Genomic DNA, 18,064 nt, shown 5'->3' with positions numbered 1-18,064 from the left:
TGTTATACCATGGGTCTTTTGACCGAGCTCTTGCTTTCACCCTATCCTCAAAAAATACTTACCTATTAGAAGGTTCAAGCTGATGTATAAAAAGAAAGGTTATTGTATGAGAAAACGTGAGGCTACTGTTCACATACTTTCCAAGAAGCTAGGCTCTTCCATCCCCAAGCTTATCTGCTCAAATTCCAAACTAATACAGAAAAAGGAAAGTTTTATGTCAGCTACTTTTTAAAGATGAAGCCATTTTGTCAAAATTGAGAACATATTATAGTATTTACTATACATTTATTATTATTTAGGACTGTAACAATAAAATAGATTCAATCAATAAGTGAAATTCAGTTTTTGGAAATCAGGCTTGCATGGCACCATTGAAGAGCTTAAGATAGCCTGAATATAACTCCATTTTGAAATAAAGATCTTGACTGGGAACTGAATTCAGGTACCAGGAAATATCACGGAATGTACATCTGGCAGAAAACAAAGTTAACTTTCCCAGCAACAGCCTCCAGGAAATATAACAGAATAAATGCTTCATAGAAAATAGAGACAAACTCCCTGGCAATAATCAATGGGAATCGGTTGAGAATTGGGTGGGAAAATTCTCCCCAATGTTTCAGATATGGTTTAGAAAAATAGCCATTGTGATTATGTGCCTCAGAAAAGGTCACCCCGCCCTGCTAAACTTCACCCAATTCTGTAACACCAAGGCTTGTGCCCCCCTGCTTGCTGCCATGGAAAACCCCTGCTCACAGATTTTCCCTTTAAAAATCCTGTTCACTCAGAGCTCGGGGTCCCACTTCTCTACTGCTGCGCCAGTGAGACTTGGGTCCCGAGTTTGATCACTCTCATAATAAAGCTCTCTTGCAATTGCAGGGAGTCGTCTCCTGGTGGTCTCTGAGGGTCCGGTGAACCTGGCATAACACCATTTCCAATTCTTGTGGCTTGGATCACTTTGTTTCTTTGAAGAAACAAGGAATTTGTTAATCAACAGTCCAGAGCCTGGTGTAATAGTTATTACAACAGCTGACAAAAGTGCTTCTCATACACTTCCTGGCTTAATCCTTACACCAACCCTGTTAAACTCTACTGAGGACCAGCAGTCCCCAGCCAGCATTATCAACACTGTCCCCCCAAACAAGCAGGGCCTTACAGAGGAGTCACAGGAAATACAACAGTGAGACTGTTTGGAAGTTCTCTCTTTTTTTCGACCACATCTTGAACTTGCCGAGGCCTTGCTTCTTCTACAATGTACCTTACCTGCTTACTAACTGCTACATTGCCCACTACCCACAACCTCAATGAATCTTGACTTGCTGCATTTCCATCAGTTTTACAACTTTGAGGTAAAACTATTCTGGTAAAATCATGATCTGTTTGTCGTTCTGAGGTTTTCATATTATGCTACTTGGCTTTGAGCTAAATCTTTTGTTAGATTCTCTAGAAATAATTTACAAAAATCTTACTTTGTGCTATCCCATTCCTTCCTAGTTCCATGTTTAAAAGCTTATTTATGGTGGGGATGGTAGGCCATGCCTGGAATTCAAACACCCAGGAGCCTGAGGGAGAAAAAAAAAAAGAAAAAGAAAACAACAGAAGTTTAAGTTCATTCTTTATATGCTGACTTCAAGGACACACACACACATACACACACACACACACACACAGAGAGAGAGAGAGAGAGAGAGAGAGAGAGAAAGAGGTTTCTCAGCACCGGGGATAAAAACCCTAGGCCTCCCACACCCTTAGCACATGCTCTGTCACTGAGCTACACCCTATCCCACATTTAAAAAAATCAACTCCTACTTTATTGCAACAAAAAATGATGATAGCAAACTATCAACATGTTATGATGTTCTTCTAGACACATCTTGTTGAGGTCTGAATATGCTAATAGCAGAGAAGTTAATGGAAAATAATTTAACAGAGCAGCATGTCCACCAACGTTTTTACCTGCACACAGGGAGCAATGTCACTGATCTCACCTGGAGCTGCCAAATCAGTGAGCCAAACACTGTGGCTTTGACACTTGCAAGCAGGATTAAGTCATCTGTTTCTGAGACAGATAGACCCAAGGCCAAAATAGCTCCCAGAATTTTCCTAAGGGTAGAAAAAAAAGATCTTTGAATAATTTTTAAAAGAGAGTCCTGGTGAAAGAAAGTTGCAAGAATAAACCTCTTCCAAAAAGGCATTGATATTTTCTCGTAAGGAATGTTATGGTTTGAATGCCCCTGCATGCTCACATTTTGAGTAACTGTTTTGTGATCCTTGAGGTAAGTCGCGAGGGGTGGATCTTTGAAGCTTATGTCTCAGCTTGTAGTGCTTTCTACTCTTGGCTTCCTGGTTCTCTGTAGTATGGACCCCATACTCACAACTATCATGAACCATGAACCAAGACAATCTCTTCTTTCCATGAGCTGTTTCTGCTAATTATTTTGGTTACAGTGACATAAAATTAATATAGGGGTATATCATACTTTTCTATGATTAGCTATATTTGGGGAAAATTAATTTAATAGATGGTTCTAAAATATTAATGAATTTGGTTATGATGTGCAGTAAAATAGATTTTTCTGGTACATATTAGATAAAGAAATAGAAAAAGTAAAGTCCTATTTTTTCTCAATCACATTTATTATTTTTTAATATAATCTCTCATAAATTACGTCCTGAACAGAGTTTCCCCTCCCTTCCCTTTCCCCTCAGATACATCAACTAAACAAGGCATTACAAGCTACAATAAGACCAGACTGGACAAGGAAACCCTGTAGAAAGAAAAGAGTCCCACAAGTAGGCAAAAGAATCAAAGGCAGCCACTGTTAGATCCATAAGAATGCCAAGCAACTAAGCTATAAAATATATGCAGAGGACCAAAGTCAGACCCCTACAGTTCCCTGATCTCCGCAAGTTCCCATGAGTACCAGTCAGTTGATTCTGTGGGTATGTTCTGGTGTGTTCCTGACCTCTCTGGTTCCTCCAGTCCTTCCCCCCACTCCTTCACATTAAGACTCCCTGAGCTCTGCTTAATGTTTGGCTGTGGGACTCTGCATCTGTTCCCATCAGTTGCTTCACGAACTCTCTCTGTTCTCCCTGATGACCATTTTGCTAGGCCCAGTCCTTGAACACTGTGCAGGCAGGACAGTCTGTGGGGGAAAGGTTCTGTGACTGGCTTGGTGCCCCAGTCCCTCTACTCAAGGCTTTGCCTGGTTACAGAAGATGGCCAGTTTAGGCCCGATGGCCCCGTAACTAGAGGTCTGCTAGGGTTTCTCTAGTAGATTCCATGAAGTTTCCACTGAACTAGATTTCCATCACACCCCTAAAATGCCTCCCAATTCCAGTGGTTTCTTCTCCTCACCTAAAATGTCTAGAAGCACAGCCAACCCTCCAAAACTAAAATGACAGTTTTGAAAATACTTTTCATTACATACTGCATCCATTTTTACCTATCAGCACTGGTTGTTTCATTTGCACAAGTGTAGTGACAAAGATCAAAGTTTTTTCTAGATTGTGCACCAGCTTCATACTCTTACAAACATAAGGAGTCCATTAGAGATAATGCAAGCACCAAGGAGACTGAAGAAACGTACTGTGTCCCCCAAATGTTGATTCTTAGAAAGAAATAAACCAGCTGCAAATTTGTAACTTATACTTTTCTTGTTCCGTACCACACTTGCATTAAACTGTCAGCCCTAAAGCTGGACACAGTTTCATATTTCATATTGGATTCATATGTTTAGACCCCAATTCAGTTTACAGCACCCATGTCCAACAGCCCCCGAACACCTGCTCCAGGATCTGATGACCTCTCCTGGCTGACCTAGTTGAGTCAAAAGAATCATGTATGAATGGTGTGTGTTATTGGTAGATTACTAGTAGTCAAAGTTTAGCTACACAACAGTGTTGGCAGCCTTAAATGACTCCATCTATATTTCCTAGTTGATCATGCATCTTGCATACTACAGCTTTGAATATTCTGTGTTTGTTTTTGTCAGTGCTGAGGCTCTGGGCCTTGCCCACACTAGGAAAGTGCCCTTTTGCTTATCTCACAACCGACTACTTCTTTTAAGAGCAGGGCTTTTGTTTTAATCTGGCTAAATAATTTCTACATGAAAAATGTCTGTTAGAATTCTGAACTGCAATCCTTAACCCTGTGACTTTATTCCTGTTACACTACCTGCAAAAAAAAAAAAAAAAAGTTGGCTAATAACAATATACCACTGGTCATAGCACTGTCAAAAGAACAATGAAAGTGTTCACTGCTACGGTTATCTATGCAAAATCTCCCTATCGGATCATCTCATTCGCTCTTTCATCATTTTGTGGTGTTGAGTCAAACCAACTTCTTCTTTGCTAGTTTTACACATGTATAACTTCCATTTAAAACATAAAACCAAATATAAAAATAATGTACTCAACTTTAGGGTTAAACTTCTTTAAGTTTGGCAAAAAACAAGAGAAAATATGATTCAGAAAATTGCAACTGTTTTATTTCTTCCCTTAGAGTCGACGTTGGAAGACAGTAAGGTTAGCCTCCCCGGGGCTCTCATCGCCTCTCATTGCCTCCACCTAACATTATGGAAGGTGGTTATGAGTATGTTTAATTATTCCATGAAAGTGTTATAAAAAGGCTGTTTCATGAATAAATCCAACATGAGTCAGTTAAAACAAACAACAAAAACGTTTTCTTGTCCATGGTCTGTATTGTATGCATTAGCAAATTGCGTTGGACATGGCTCAGCTGAGGCAGAAAGACAGTGAATTTGAACCTAACGTGGTCTACACGAAGTCAATCTGGTATACAGGAAGGGAACGTCTAAAAAAATTAATTTCGTGTAATTCATTACACCCAAGAGTGGGTCTCGTATACCTACACGTGAATAAAACTATCAAACTCTAAATCTAAACTCTAATGCTTTCAAAAGCCGAGAGATGAGGCCAACTTGGCCTACCTCACAATAACCCTCAGCATAGACTAATTACAGAAAGTTGGCACTTCCAGGAGGGAGTGCAAAAGTCCTCAACCCGGAGCTTGGCAAACAGCACTGAGGAAACCGTAGCCTCGGGGTTGGTGGGCAGCGGAACCCGACTTCTGCACGCTTTGTCCCGCGTAGGACAACAGTTCGGATGCACACGCCTGGTTAAAAGCGGACGCGGCTACCGGTCAGGGCAAGCGGGTCAGAGGAGGGTCTGCCGGGGCGAGCGACAGCGCTCCGGGACCGGGTTGGAACAGGGTGCGGCCACACGCTTCCGGTGCTCAGCTTCCGGCTCCGGGTCCGGGCCTGGGGCAGAGGCGGAGCCACCGCCCGCCGCGACTTTCAGACTCGCACCATGGCTCTGCGCTGGTGGTGCTGGCGGCGCGGCTGCTCTTGGAGGCAGGTGGCCGGGAGCCCGCGGCTGGGACACCCTAGCTGTGCGGAGCCGCTCGGGATGCGCGCCGCCTCGGACACCCGCGCGCAGGTGAGGCCGCGACGCGCGCGCTGCCTGTGCTGTAGAGGTCACCGTGCCAATGACAGCCGGCGACCGAATGAATGGGAGGACACGCACGTGCGCCGGGGCCTGGCGTGCAGGGTCCCTGGGTGGGAGGCCGGGGAAAGGGAGTAGTCTCGGGGCCCGAAGTGCGGAGCTGCTGCCCGGGCGCCCGGGGGACAGAGGGGCTGATTAGGGGAAGCGGCGGCGCACAGCCCTGTTAATTCAGAGAGAACCTGGGACTGCTAGGGTGTGTCGGGACGACGCAGTTCCTTCTGCAGAAACACCGGAGCCGAAGGGACCTCTGCTCTCACTTTCCTAGCAATTTCGGATTTCCGATCCCGTTAGCCTCAGAATTCGGAAAGGGTGTGTGGCGACGCCGTGGCGGTACCCAGGGGTGGAACCGACTTCAGTGCTGCAGGTGCTTTCGAAGAAATGCACACCTGAAAGGCGCTGGAAGGACACTAGGAGACCAGCCGGAGGGTGTCATGAGAGACCCATGATTTCACTGAAGTAAAATCACTTAACTCAGTAAACGTGATTCCTTGAAACTCTATCCTACTTCGTTTGGCTCCAATTTCATTTTCTCCGGTCAGACTAGCCCTGTAAATGGCTCTCTGCTTTCTGTGTAAGTGGGGTCAGTCCGTGCCGTTGGCATTACCTGGCAACATCCACAGACTGACTTCTGAAGTTAGAGGCTTTTCACTTTGGGTTTTCTAGCCGCACAGTAAATGTTTGAAGGTTCACCTTTCGTCTCAAAAAAGAATCCCCTTAAATTCAGGTGATTTTAGTAAGATTTTATACACTTCCTACGTTAGTTTACTTATCAAACACTATACCAATACGAAATATGTAACAAATTATCCAAAAAAGAATTTGGAGGAAAAATGCAAGCTGATCTAAATAGGAAGAATAATACATAAGAGAAAGAGGTCATGTCGGAAGATAGGCTTTGCAGGATCCATTTCAGTATTGTAAGCTAGACTTCAGAGGCCTTTGGTTTTGGTTTTGGTTTTGATTTCCATGCAGACATGTTTTAGAGAAAGAGATGCATCCACTACAAGATGCACGGGATACTTTTTGTCTTCGCTGTTTCTAAAAAGAAAGGAAGGAAGGAAGAAGGGAAAGAAAGAAAGGGTGCTTTTCTGGAAGACTTCTGTGTCATTGGCTTCCATATCTGTCTCCTTGAGCAAAGAGAGAGTAACTGATGATGCCAGCAGGATGTTTTTCTGGTTAATGTGTTAATATTTTCCACTACAAGTATATTAGAATTCATGTGTCTACTTTAGGCATGAGTGCTTTCATTACTTCTGTTCTCTCAAGGACTACAGACCGTAAGGCCAAAGAGCAAAAATTTGACTCCCTACATGATATCACACTAGCCCAGGGTGGCCTGGAATTTACTATCTAATTGAGCATGACCTCAGATGCATGGTAATAGCCCTGCCTCAGTTCCCACCCCACCCCTAGGGCAACACAGTGTTTTCACACCTGTGTGGCCACACCCACCTTTGTCTTTGATTCATATTGAGCAATTTCTCATATTTTAAAAAGTCAATTCTAAGCTGGTTGTGGTGGTGCATGCTTTTGATCCCAGCACTTGGGAGGCAGAGGCAAGCAGAGACCTGTGAGTCTGAGGCCAGTCTGGTCTACAGAGTGAGTTTCAGGACAGCCAAGGCTGCACAGAGAAACCCTGTCTTGAAAAAAATGGAAAAAAGAAAAAAAAAAAGAAAGTCAATTCTTAGCTAAGTCTGTACAGCACTAGGTAAGTAGGTGGGAGGATCAGGAATTCAAAGTAATCCTTGGCTACTTGGTGAGTTCAGTGTCAAACTGGGCTATCTGGAACCTTTAGGAAAGAAGAAGTACATCTTAATGGGCAGAGTTGACTTTCAATAAATGATATAAAAAGAGGGAATAGAATCACAGTGGAAAATTTGTCTTCACTGCCATCATCAGTGAGCCACCGAACTAGTTGCACAGCTTCATTTTAATAACATGATTCTCTTCCTTTGGAAAACACTGCCCCAAAGGTAGCTCCAAGAATACAGCTTGATTTGAATAGATACTGTCTTTAATCTTTGCTATGGATGGAGCTGAGGATGTAAAAGTAGATACTATCTTTAATTTTTCCTTGGGGCTGAGAGATATAGTTCAGTGGTAGAGAACACTTGTCTGTCATTGGCAACTTTCTGGGTTGAGCTCAGAACTGCAGAGGAAATAAAAAGGAATGTATACTATATGTTGGTGTCTCAGCCAACTACCTTCTATAAGATTCAGCATCTTCTTATGAGTAGTTATGGATAGAAAGGGGTCACAAAGCAGTCCAGCCAGAAATTTTTTATATTTTACCACTTTATCCTCTAAAAACTATGCAATCAATAGTCTTTAAGTTGCTTAGTGGCAAAGGGTACCCTATATTAATCTGCAGTTTTAATATTCCATATCATTTAAGGGAGCATCATCAGGTCTTAGACTGAATAGTTGTAACTCTTCCTCTAAGATGCACTTGATGGGCAGAGTGGTACCTTTAGTGCTAACCCAATGCTTAAGCAGCTGAGGCATCAGGAGCAGTGTTCAGCTTGGGCTGAATAATAAGACTGTTTTTTTTTTTAATTTTTTTCTTTTTTTTAAGATTTATTTATTATTTATACAGCATTCTGCCTGCATGTGTACCTGCACAACAGATCTCCCTACAGATGGTTCTGAGCCACCATGTGGTTGCTGGGAATTGAACTAAGGACCTTACAAGCCCAATATAAGACTGTCTTAAAGTGTTGGTGGGAGGCACAGCCCTGATTCATATGTTCTATAGTAAAGCAATTTATGGTTCAGTTGAGCAAAATCAGAAAATAAATATCAAAAATAAGTAACTAAAGCAAGACCACTCCTACTTGGTTCAAAATAATGATTATAACCACAGACTCACATTTTTCTAAGCCCTGTTCAGTCTCTGTGTTTTAATTTTGTGTGCCTACATAGAGATTTTTAATGAGATGATAGTGCACACAATGCTGAAGGTGTTTTTTGTTTGTATTTGTAATCATGTTTGTAAGTCAGATCTTCAGGCTTGACTTTTCTGGAATCCAAGTTTTCTAACTTTAAAAATAAGTGCACTAATTAGGTAACTCTGGATAAAGGCACCCAGTTTTGAAGCCCGACAACCTGAGTTTGATCCTCATGACCCACGTGGTGGAAGGGAAAAAACCTTCAAATTGTCTTCTGGCCTACACACATGTGCCATGGTATGGATATCTGTGCATACAGATACATACACAAACTAAATAAACTAACTAATGCAATTTAAAGAAAGTAGTTGTGGCCAGATGTGGATATGGTACTACACACCTTTAATCACAGCACTCAGGAGGCAAAGGCAGCAAAGCAAGGTTCAAGGCCAGCCAGGAATACATAGTGGGATATTGTTTCAAAAAAAATAAACAGTAGTTGTGAGGCTCTGGAAAAAAAAATCATGGTTTTAAAGCATAAGACTTTTTACTAAGAAGCATACATTTTATTTTCGAACTCATTCCTTTTAGTCAAGAAGCTTTCTTCACATACTGTATATAAAGTCCTTACCCAATTAGATTAGTAAACTAGTAGTTTTTAAAATGCTTTTATCCTGTCCTTAAGAATAGTAGTATATGAGGCTAGAGAGATGGCTTAGTGGTTAAGAGCACTGACCACTATTCCAAAGGACGTGGGTTTAATTCCCAGCATCCACATGGCCTGTAACTCCAGTTCCAAGGAGTTCTAACACCCTCTTCTGGTCTCCTTGGCACTGCACATATGTGATGCATAGACATTTTGGAAGAAGTTGGCCAAGTTGCTTCCTGATTAATGCCAAGAAAACCGAAGCAGGAAACCAAAGGACTCAAGGCAGTCAAGCACTTGACTATAATATGCACAACAAAGTTTAGTTTTATTATCACAGCTCTTTAGAGAACAGGAGTTTACAGTTCAGTAAGGAAGCCTACCTCACAACCCAATATGTTCAAGGTTATATAGAACACAGCATTATTTATCTTCAGAAAGATGTCTGAGGCGTGGGAACATCATTTATACTAACTATTCTCTAGAATTTGAAGAAGGCCACAGGGATTTGTTGGCATTCCAGATTCCCTTCTTGAGATATACCAACATCAGATGTTTTTATGCCCATGCCATAAATTCATTATATGCATATATATATACATATATGTATATATAGCGCAGGCTAGACACCCTACATACATATAAAAATAAACCTTATTTCTAAAAGAATAGTAATATAAATTGTTAGAATCAGTATTTGTTAATACCTCTGAATTGTTTAGAAGTGGTATACAAAAAAAGAAAAAACGAGATTGTAATTCATTGATATTCTCTCTCAGTCCTTTATGAATTCTAGGCTGACCTTGAACTTGTGGTCCATCTGCTCCCCTGAGCTCCACGTGCTAGGATTCTGAGGTATACCCTACCATGCTCAGATGATTCTTGGGTCTTTGATCATATTATCAAAATGCCCCTGAGGTTGGTGGTAGTTTGTGTCAGGCAAGCACATATTCTACCACTGGGCTATCCTCCTAGTCCATTTGTTTATAAAACATTACTTACTCATAAGCACCATTTCCAAATACATTTAATAACAATAACAGCATAGGCATCATTTATATAAATGTCAATTCTTTCCTTCATGATAGAGTCTTCTCCTAAACATCCCAAATGCTTTTGGTATCTTGTGTGTTTCAAGAATTTAAAAGATACTCTAATCTTCCTGAGTAGCTGGGATTACAAGCCTGCTATACTAGGACTGGCTGCTGTTTTTGTCTGATTCCTATACTAGGACTGGCTGCTGTTTTTGTCTGATTCCTATGTTCTGATCTGATGCATACTGCCTTCACATTCGGGAAAGGCAACTTCTAATTTTTCTTTTTCTCTAAGATTTATAACCTTTTTAAGTGGCTGACTGGAAGATAACATTTGTTATGAGTTATTGGGATACTTGTAATGAGTAAGCTTTCCAGGGATATTCTTACAGGTTTCTTCATACTTTTGTTTTACAGATGCCCTATTTTAGTCTGGTGAAGACTTTAGCATCTGCTTTCCCAAGTGTGAACAGTATATCACAGTAAGTTTATAATCACTGCTAGTAAACTTCTATTTTTTCTTCTGCTAGGCTAACAAATTAATATGTTTGAGTAAAAGTCATGATAGTCTGCTTTATTTCAAAAAATATGAATATAGTAAAATTTGAATACAATGAACATAATGTAGTCTTTCTCTGATTTGGTATTTGAGGTCCTGTTCATGAAAAGACCTATTAATGTATTATTTAGCAAGATCGGAATTCTATATGTGTTTCTAAATTATGAGGACCTTTGCAGATTGATATTTGATTTCTAACGAATCAACTTCGTCTTTCTACGATATAAATTTGTATGTGTGTGTAATTCTTAGAAGTGGAGTCCTGTGCTTTTTCACTCACCAGGTTTCACCAAAGGACACCAGCAGTGTGCTGTTGTAGTCAAACACAGAGTGGTGAGAAGTACACTGATCCTTTTAAACTTGCCTGGAGAGACTTGAAAGGTCTGTATGAAGACATTAGAAAGGTAAGGGTTTTATTGTACTGAAACCTAGGAACATTTTAGAATTACAAGCCAACAGTGCAGACATTTCATGTTGGCTCACTCTTAAAATCCCAGCGCTTGGGAAGCTGAGATATGAGGACCAGTTCAAGGCTAGTAAGTTCCTATCTAGGCCACAATATGAAACCCTATCTCAAATAACAAACAAGTGAATAAACAGCTATGACATTGCCCTTCATTTTGCATGTTCAAGCTTCATATGTTACCTCAGCAACAACTGTGCAGCCTGGTGCTGGGCAGTATGGAGGATACAGTACATGTTACTGCAGAGTTGGAAAGGTGAAGAAAATAGGTCTGGGAAGCACATGCTTGTTCAGGAGCATCGAACCTTCCTTCTTTGCACGTATCGTCACCCAGTGACTCCTCTGATTGTCTTCAATATTTAACAGTGCCATTGCTAAGCTGCTCCAAATGTGACTTTCTACTTTCAACTCATGTAAAGTGTCATGTGGATTAAATAACACTGCCCAGGGTGTGGATTGGATTATGGCAAGCCTATTCCTCTAGGCCGCTTATAATGTAGTGTGCCAAAACAAACCATGACGGTAGCCTCTGTGTCCACAGTTGCTAACACTGATGTGAACTGTACAGTAAAAAACAAGCAAACAAAAACTTCAGATGGGGTGCAAACATGAGGATCTGGGTTTGATCCCCCAAACCTTGAGTGGTAGATATAATAAGTACACACCCTCTCTGTTCTCAAAGCAAACCCAGCCAATGTTTCCTCGAGCCTACCTCCATGCAATATTCACATTTCTGGACTTTTGAGAAATTACTAATATATTACCCATTGAATCCATCTTTATTTATTTTGTTTTTGAATTTGAAGCACGGTCTTGCTATGTTGCCCAGTGCATCCTTGAATTCATACCACCTTGCTGCAGCCTTCCAAGGACTAGAATTACAGTTATAAACATGCATTACCATGTACAGCTTTTTCCCTATTTTTTATCCTTATGTTTTATTGGGTATTATTTGTAAAATAATGGCATTATTACATTTTCATACATGTATATATTCTGCATTGCTCATATCTGTTCTTCCCCCTTCCCACCTCTTTCTACGCTTAGTATTTCCCATAGTTTTTTGTTTTGTTTTGTTTTGTTTTGTTTTGTTTCCTTTCTAAATACATCATATATCTTGGCCATACTCATTTCAATTCTAACCCCTTCTCTTCCTTCTTCCTGCTGACCTAAGTACTTTCATGTGTTTTGTTTGTTTTTTAATTAGGATCTACAAGTGACAGAAAAAAAATGATCGTTTGTCTGAGTCTGGTTTATTTCACCAGTTGTATCTGGTGAAGTAGGGGGTACTTTCATAGTAGTTAGACCACTTTGCAGTCCTACCAACAGTGGATTGCACATACAAACATACATCCTCACAAGCATTTTGTTATTCGTTAGCTATTCTGACGAAGGTAAGGCGGAATCTCAAAGCAGTCTTAGTTTGCATTTCCTTGGGGCTAAGGATGTTGAACAATTTTTCATTGTATGTAGCCCATTTGCATTGTTTGGATATTTTGGTATTTTGAGTTTTTTATATATGCTGAATACTAATCCTCTGCCAGATGGTGGCTCTGCCAGTGAAATTTTCTCCCATTCTATAGGTTGTCCTTTCACTCATTTGTTAACCATTGTATGAAGCTTTTTAACTTGATGCAATCCCATATGTTAAGTCTTGATATTATTTTCTCACAACTGGCATCATATTGAGAGTTATTGACTGTATCTATATCTTGATATCTTAAAATGTTTTCTGTGTATTTTCAGGTCTTATATTAAGGGATTTGAGCCATTGGTTGATTTTTGTTTGGGATAAAAATCAGGGATCTAGTTTTACCCTTCTTTATATGTATGTCCCTTGTCCCAGCACTATTTGTTGAAGAGGATTTTTATTTTCCAATATGTGTTTTGGGTATTTTTGTTAAAAATCAGGAATCTTTGGCATTGTGGGTTTAATTCCGGATTCTTTATTCTTTTCCACTTATCTAAGTGTCTAGTTTTATGCCAAGTACCATGATTTGTTATTGTGGTTCTGTTGTGTAATTTGAGGTCATTGTTCTTGACTTGGGATTGCTTTGACTGTCTAGGGTCTCTTGTGCTTCTGTATGAATTTTAGGGTTGTTTTTCTGTTTATGTTTAAAATCTCATTAGAGGACCAGTGAGATCATTCAGTGGCTTAGGGCACATGCAGCCAGGCTTGGCAACCTGATTGGATCCCTCAGGAACCACTTGTGGGAGGGAGAAAACCAACGCCTACAGGTTGTACCCTAGCCTTCACATTCATCATGGCAAGCGTGTGCATGCTCCATACTCCTTAAATACATAAACAAACGTAATATTTAAAATGAATGGAATTAGAATTTTGAACACAATTGCATTGGATTTGTAAATAGCTTTTCATATATAGCCATTTTCATTATTCATGAGTGATCCTTCCATCTTCTAGTGTCTGTTTTATTGCTACAAAACTTTCAGTGTAGAAGTCCTTCCCTTCCTTGGTTAGGTTTAATAGTGTGCTGAAAGTCTTTTATCATTTCTGAGCTTTCTTATGGAGTCTTGACAGACTTATATACAGGATCATGTAAACTATATTTAGGGATGATTCGGCTTTTTCCTTTTCTATTTGTATCCTTTTTATTTCTTTCTCATCTTACTCTAGCTAAGACTTCAAGCATTATATTGAATAAGATGGGGAAAGTGAATAAATATCCAGTCTCTTTTGACTTTAGAACATTTTTTTTTTTTTTTCCCATTTGGAGTAATTTTAGTGACTGGTTTTAGTTTGTTTGTTTTTATTATTTAAGACCTTTATTAACAGGAGCTTGCAGTTTGCTGACGTTTTTTTTTTTTTTAAATCAAGTTGTAAACTTATTACAAATTAAAAATGAAGTTCTTAAAAATCTCATCTTGACCAGATATGAAACAATTTAAAAACCATTAAAGGTGTATTTAGAAAAACCAGGCCATGTTTTTCCCCTTAAAAAACACATTTGTCATTACTAAAAAGAAACATCTTTAGGTAAAAATAAAAACCCCATGCTGCATAGATAATACAGTGAGTTCCAGTGCATCTGGTCAACAGACAAAAAGCAAGCACTTAGGTCTTCAGCTCCAATCTTTGTTCATTTCTTATTGCTGGAATTTCATATTTGTTTCTTGTTGGATGAAGGTAGAGATGGTAAGCCGGCATTTACTCAACCACGCCCTGCTCAGCCTTGGGAGCAGACGAATTCTCAGCTGGTGGATCGATCCGCTGCTCTTGTCTCTGCCATCTTGTGGTTTAGGGTTCTCTGGGCGTCTGCGTCGGTAACTGAAGTTGCAGCCATACCAACGTTGAGGTGGCTGCTGTCCTTGGGTCTCATCTTGATTTTTCTTGTCCTCTTCATTGCCATCCTCTCTAGGTTGTCTTTGGCAAGGAGGGCCCCTGCGGAAACATGGTCTGTAACCCCGATACATATTCTGTCTCAGTGGTCTGCCTTGCTCTCCTGCACCCTGGTTGTCAGCACCCTTCATCACTTCTTGCACAGGAGGGTTTTAATACTGTGGTCGACGCCCATAGGGTCTCCGCATATACTAAGGTGTGAACCTTCGTCTGGGATAGGCCGGCGCTGTTGGGCCTGGCCTTCAGGAGCACTTCCCGATCCCTTGTTCTTTTCCCCACACTCACTCTTAGTAGTTTTGCTGGTAATTGCGTAGAGGACCCCTACGACGTGGATAGCGTCTATAACGGTTACGGTCTGCTGCGTATTTACTGCCTTGAACTGGAACTCCACCAGGGCCTGCAACATTTGCTGCCTCCGCACCCTTTTCTCCTTCAACAACGTGACACTGCACAGTCTTGCCATCTCCTACGCTGCGTAGGTACTTCTTGGGGTTATTCTTATGGCAGTCTGGTGTACAAATACGTTTTCCTTGGTGTCTTTCCTGTTGATGAAATTGTATCCGTATTCCTTACATTGAACCTTTTTACTGTTCCCAAAACCTTCGTTGCGATGACATTCTTGTTCCGCCGAGGGGCTCTGCCGATGTGAGGCCGCCAGGGCTGCCACTACCTGCACCGCTGTCGGTGGGGCCAGGCTTGGTGTCAGCTACACCGAGGGCGCCCGGCTGGGGCAGCGGCGGCGGCCGGGTCTCAGCCTCGCTGCTCATGGTTGGGGTGGTGGTGACTGGGGCCGGCAGTGGCTGTGGCTCCTCCCCGAGTGTCATGGTGACTAGTCCAGCAGTAGGGCTCTCGGGGCTCTCAGTGTTTGTTTGTTTTCTAAACATTATTATGTTGAAGAATGTTCCTTCTGTTCTAATTTTCTCAGGGCTTTTAAAATGTTCTATATTTTTAAATTGTTTGTCTCAGGCATGGTGGTACATTCCTATTTCGCAGGACTTGGTAGGCAGAAGCAGGAAGATCTTGGATCCAGGCCATCTAGGGCTTCACTGCAAGAGCGTAACTCAGATAATAATAATAAATTGTCTTCCCCCCACAATAGTAAGTTTCTCACAGTTAAGCAAACTGTGCCTTCCCTACATTTCTTTCGTGAGCCTTTGAAATGTCTTCTGCGAAATACTGTCCAGACAGACATACTGATCTGTACTTCTTCCTAGCTTCTGTCCTCTTGTCTTTTGACTTCCCATCCAGGATACTCGTGATCATTTTCATAGGCTCCCACGCTTCATATTGTCTGTCCTCTGCCTTCCAAGCTGCTTCCTAGCCCTCTGTCCTGTTGTCACTAGCTGTCCATGGGACAGGTGGCAATACCTGGCCTACTACTGACGCCAAACTACTTGGGGAGAAGCTACACATTTTTGTGTGTGTGTGTTGACTTTCTCAGTTAAAATGAATACACTAAAATACAACTGAAGTTTTGAAGAAAACAAAATTCCTGTCTTCGTGACTGTGGTACTATGCTAACAAGAAAGAAACTGTATTTCAGGAGCTGCGCATCCACAATGCTAACAACAAAAAAAAAAAACTGTATTTCAGGAGCTGTGCGTCTCCACCAGAGAACTGAAGGACATGTCTGAATACTACTTCGATGGCAAAGGAAAAGCTTATAGACCGATTATTGTGGTGCTAATGGCCCGAGCATGTAATATTCATCATAATAACTCCCGGTCAGTTACTTTATCTCATGCTTCTGTTGTTCTTTTTATTTGGAAAGTTGTCCTTCATAAAGTGGTTAATGAATTGTTTATTTAAGAAGCAGCATCTAAGACTTCACTTCACCTTGTGTAGATTCTGACTTTGACTTACTAAATAAGCATCCTTTTACAGACTTTCAGATGTCCACAGTAGAGAACTTGAATTGCAAATAAATATATCAGAAACATTGGAAAACCCGTTATTTTCCCAATAGAAAGTAAAGAATCCCAAGATGTGTAGCTCTTCACATAACCATTACACACATAGGCAGACAGCCAGAGCTTGTTCTGATGCTGCACTGCGCTGTTATTGTAGGCAGCACTTGTACACACCTTACACTGACTGCTTCCTTATGACCTTCGTTGTGTAGAAGAAAAATGTTTAAAGAAAACATGACTTATGGCCCTCAAATCTTGAGCACAGAGAAAATTTAAAACATTAAAACATACATATTTTAGCATTAAAGAAAATGTTTTAAAGGTTTTCTGTTGCTTTGCACGGCCATACTTTTTTCTTTTCTTTTTTTTTTTTAATCTCCTCTTTTCCTGTGTTTGATCATCCAGTGCATATCTCACACTCTGCTTTTTCCTTACCACCTGTTTTGTGAGGCGAGGAGTCAGTGATGCTGGGTATTGAACATAGGAACAGGATATCAGGCTTGTGAGACAAGCACTCTACCACTGACCTGTAGCTCCCGTCATTTTAAAAGTTCTACTGTATTACCAAAATAGCTTTATAATGATGTCAAGTGATCTGGTAGAAGTTCTAGTAAACCACAACATTTTGATAGACTTCCCTGATGTCCAACTTCTGTATCTTTTTCTTAATAGACAATACTTTTAATGACTCCCTCAAAGTTGTCATCAGTAATTGTAATGATGATGCTATAAAATCATGATGATGCTTCAGATGTTGCTTCTTAGCAGATACTTCTCAGTGTAAAGTGTTTTATAGCGGTGCCAGTCAGAGCTCAACATGTCATGCTTAAAGTGGGCTTCCACATAGCTTGAGACTTTTTGGAGTCCGCTGTATGTTTGCACATGTAGTAAAACCTTTTAACCAACACCTGAGCCACTTTCACTTGGTGTAAGCAGAGCAGCAGCAGAGCTTCCGCAGGGCCAACTTGACACATTTCCCCCAGTCTCCGCACTGTTGCTGCCCAGTCACTGTTGTCAGCAGCTCTGATGCTTCCTATGTCCTGTGGCTTCTATTGATGGATGCTTGCTCAGGAGGTAGGAACCAACAGTGTCTTTGCCAAATGCCTTTGAGCACTTTTGCAGAGGATCCTAATTTGATTCCTAGCACCTGCATGGCGGCTCACAGCTGTCTGTTAATACCAGTTCCAGGAGATATAATGTCCTGTTCTGACTTGTACAGGTACTGCAAGCACATGGCACAGATATGTACATGCAGGAAAAATGCTTATACAAACAAAATACAAATAATATATAATTTTTTAATTAAAAATTACTTCTGAGGTGAAGAATATTCTAGAGAAATCATTGATGAGATTCTTTTAAATAAAAACATAAGACAGAAAATATTGAATGGAAAGGAACATTTTCTCTACTATCTAAAATCATTATTTCCTGGCCAGTGAGATGGCTTGGTCGGTGGAGGTACTTGTCAAATGGCCTAGGTTCAATTCCTAGGGCACACATGATAAATGGAGGAAGCTGATTCCCTTGGGTTGTCCTTTGACCTCCACGTAAGTACTGTGGCATGTGACACCTCCCACACGTCCCATATTAAATAAAGAAGATAAATATGTTAAAAAATAAAAAAAATTAAAGGCCATTATTCCCTGTAGTTGAAATTTTGATTCTCTTAAAACTTAA

General features: G+C 40.7%; 1 protein-coding gene and 1 pseudogene across 2 annotated transcripts in view; one reads left to right on the top strand and one right to left on the bottom strand.

The window, feature by feature from the left end:
* Positions 1-5,143: 5,143 nt before the first annotated feature.
* Positions 5,144-18,064, top strand: part of Pdss1 (decaprenyl diphosphate synthase subunit 1) — a 43,341-nt gene continuing 30,420 nt past the window's right edge. The window contains exons 1-4 of one of the 2 annotated variants that reach the window (XR_009592948.1): positions 5,144-5,457; positions 10,509-10,573; positions 10,934-11,054; positions 16,068-16,198. Coding sequence is in view for 1 of the 2 variants with exons in the window: in XM_021654588.2 (XP_021510263.2) it covers positions 5,329-5,457; positions 10,509-10,573; positions 10,934-11,054; positions 16,068-16,198 (446 nt within the window). In the remaining variant the exon portion in view is untranslated. The remainder of the gene's footprint in view (positions 5,458-10,508; positions 10,574-10,933; positions 11,055-16,067; positions 16,199-18,064) is intronic. The other variant, XM_021654588.2, reaches the window with a different exon arrangement.
* Positions 14,283-15,256, bottom strand: LOC110559251 (Y-box-binding protein 1-like; annotated as a pseudogene).

This window comes from Meriones unguiculatus, chromosome 7 (assembly GCF_030254825.1).
Source record: "Meriones unguiculatus strain TT.TT164.6M chromosome 7, Bangor_MerUng_6.1, whole genome shotgun sequence".
Taxonomy (NCBI): domain Eukaryota; kingdom Metazoa; phylum Chordata; class Mammalia; order Rodentia; family Muridae; genus Meriones; species Meriones unguiculatus.
This window is presented reverse-complemented; position numbering and strand designations above follow the sequence as displayed.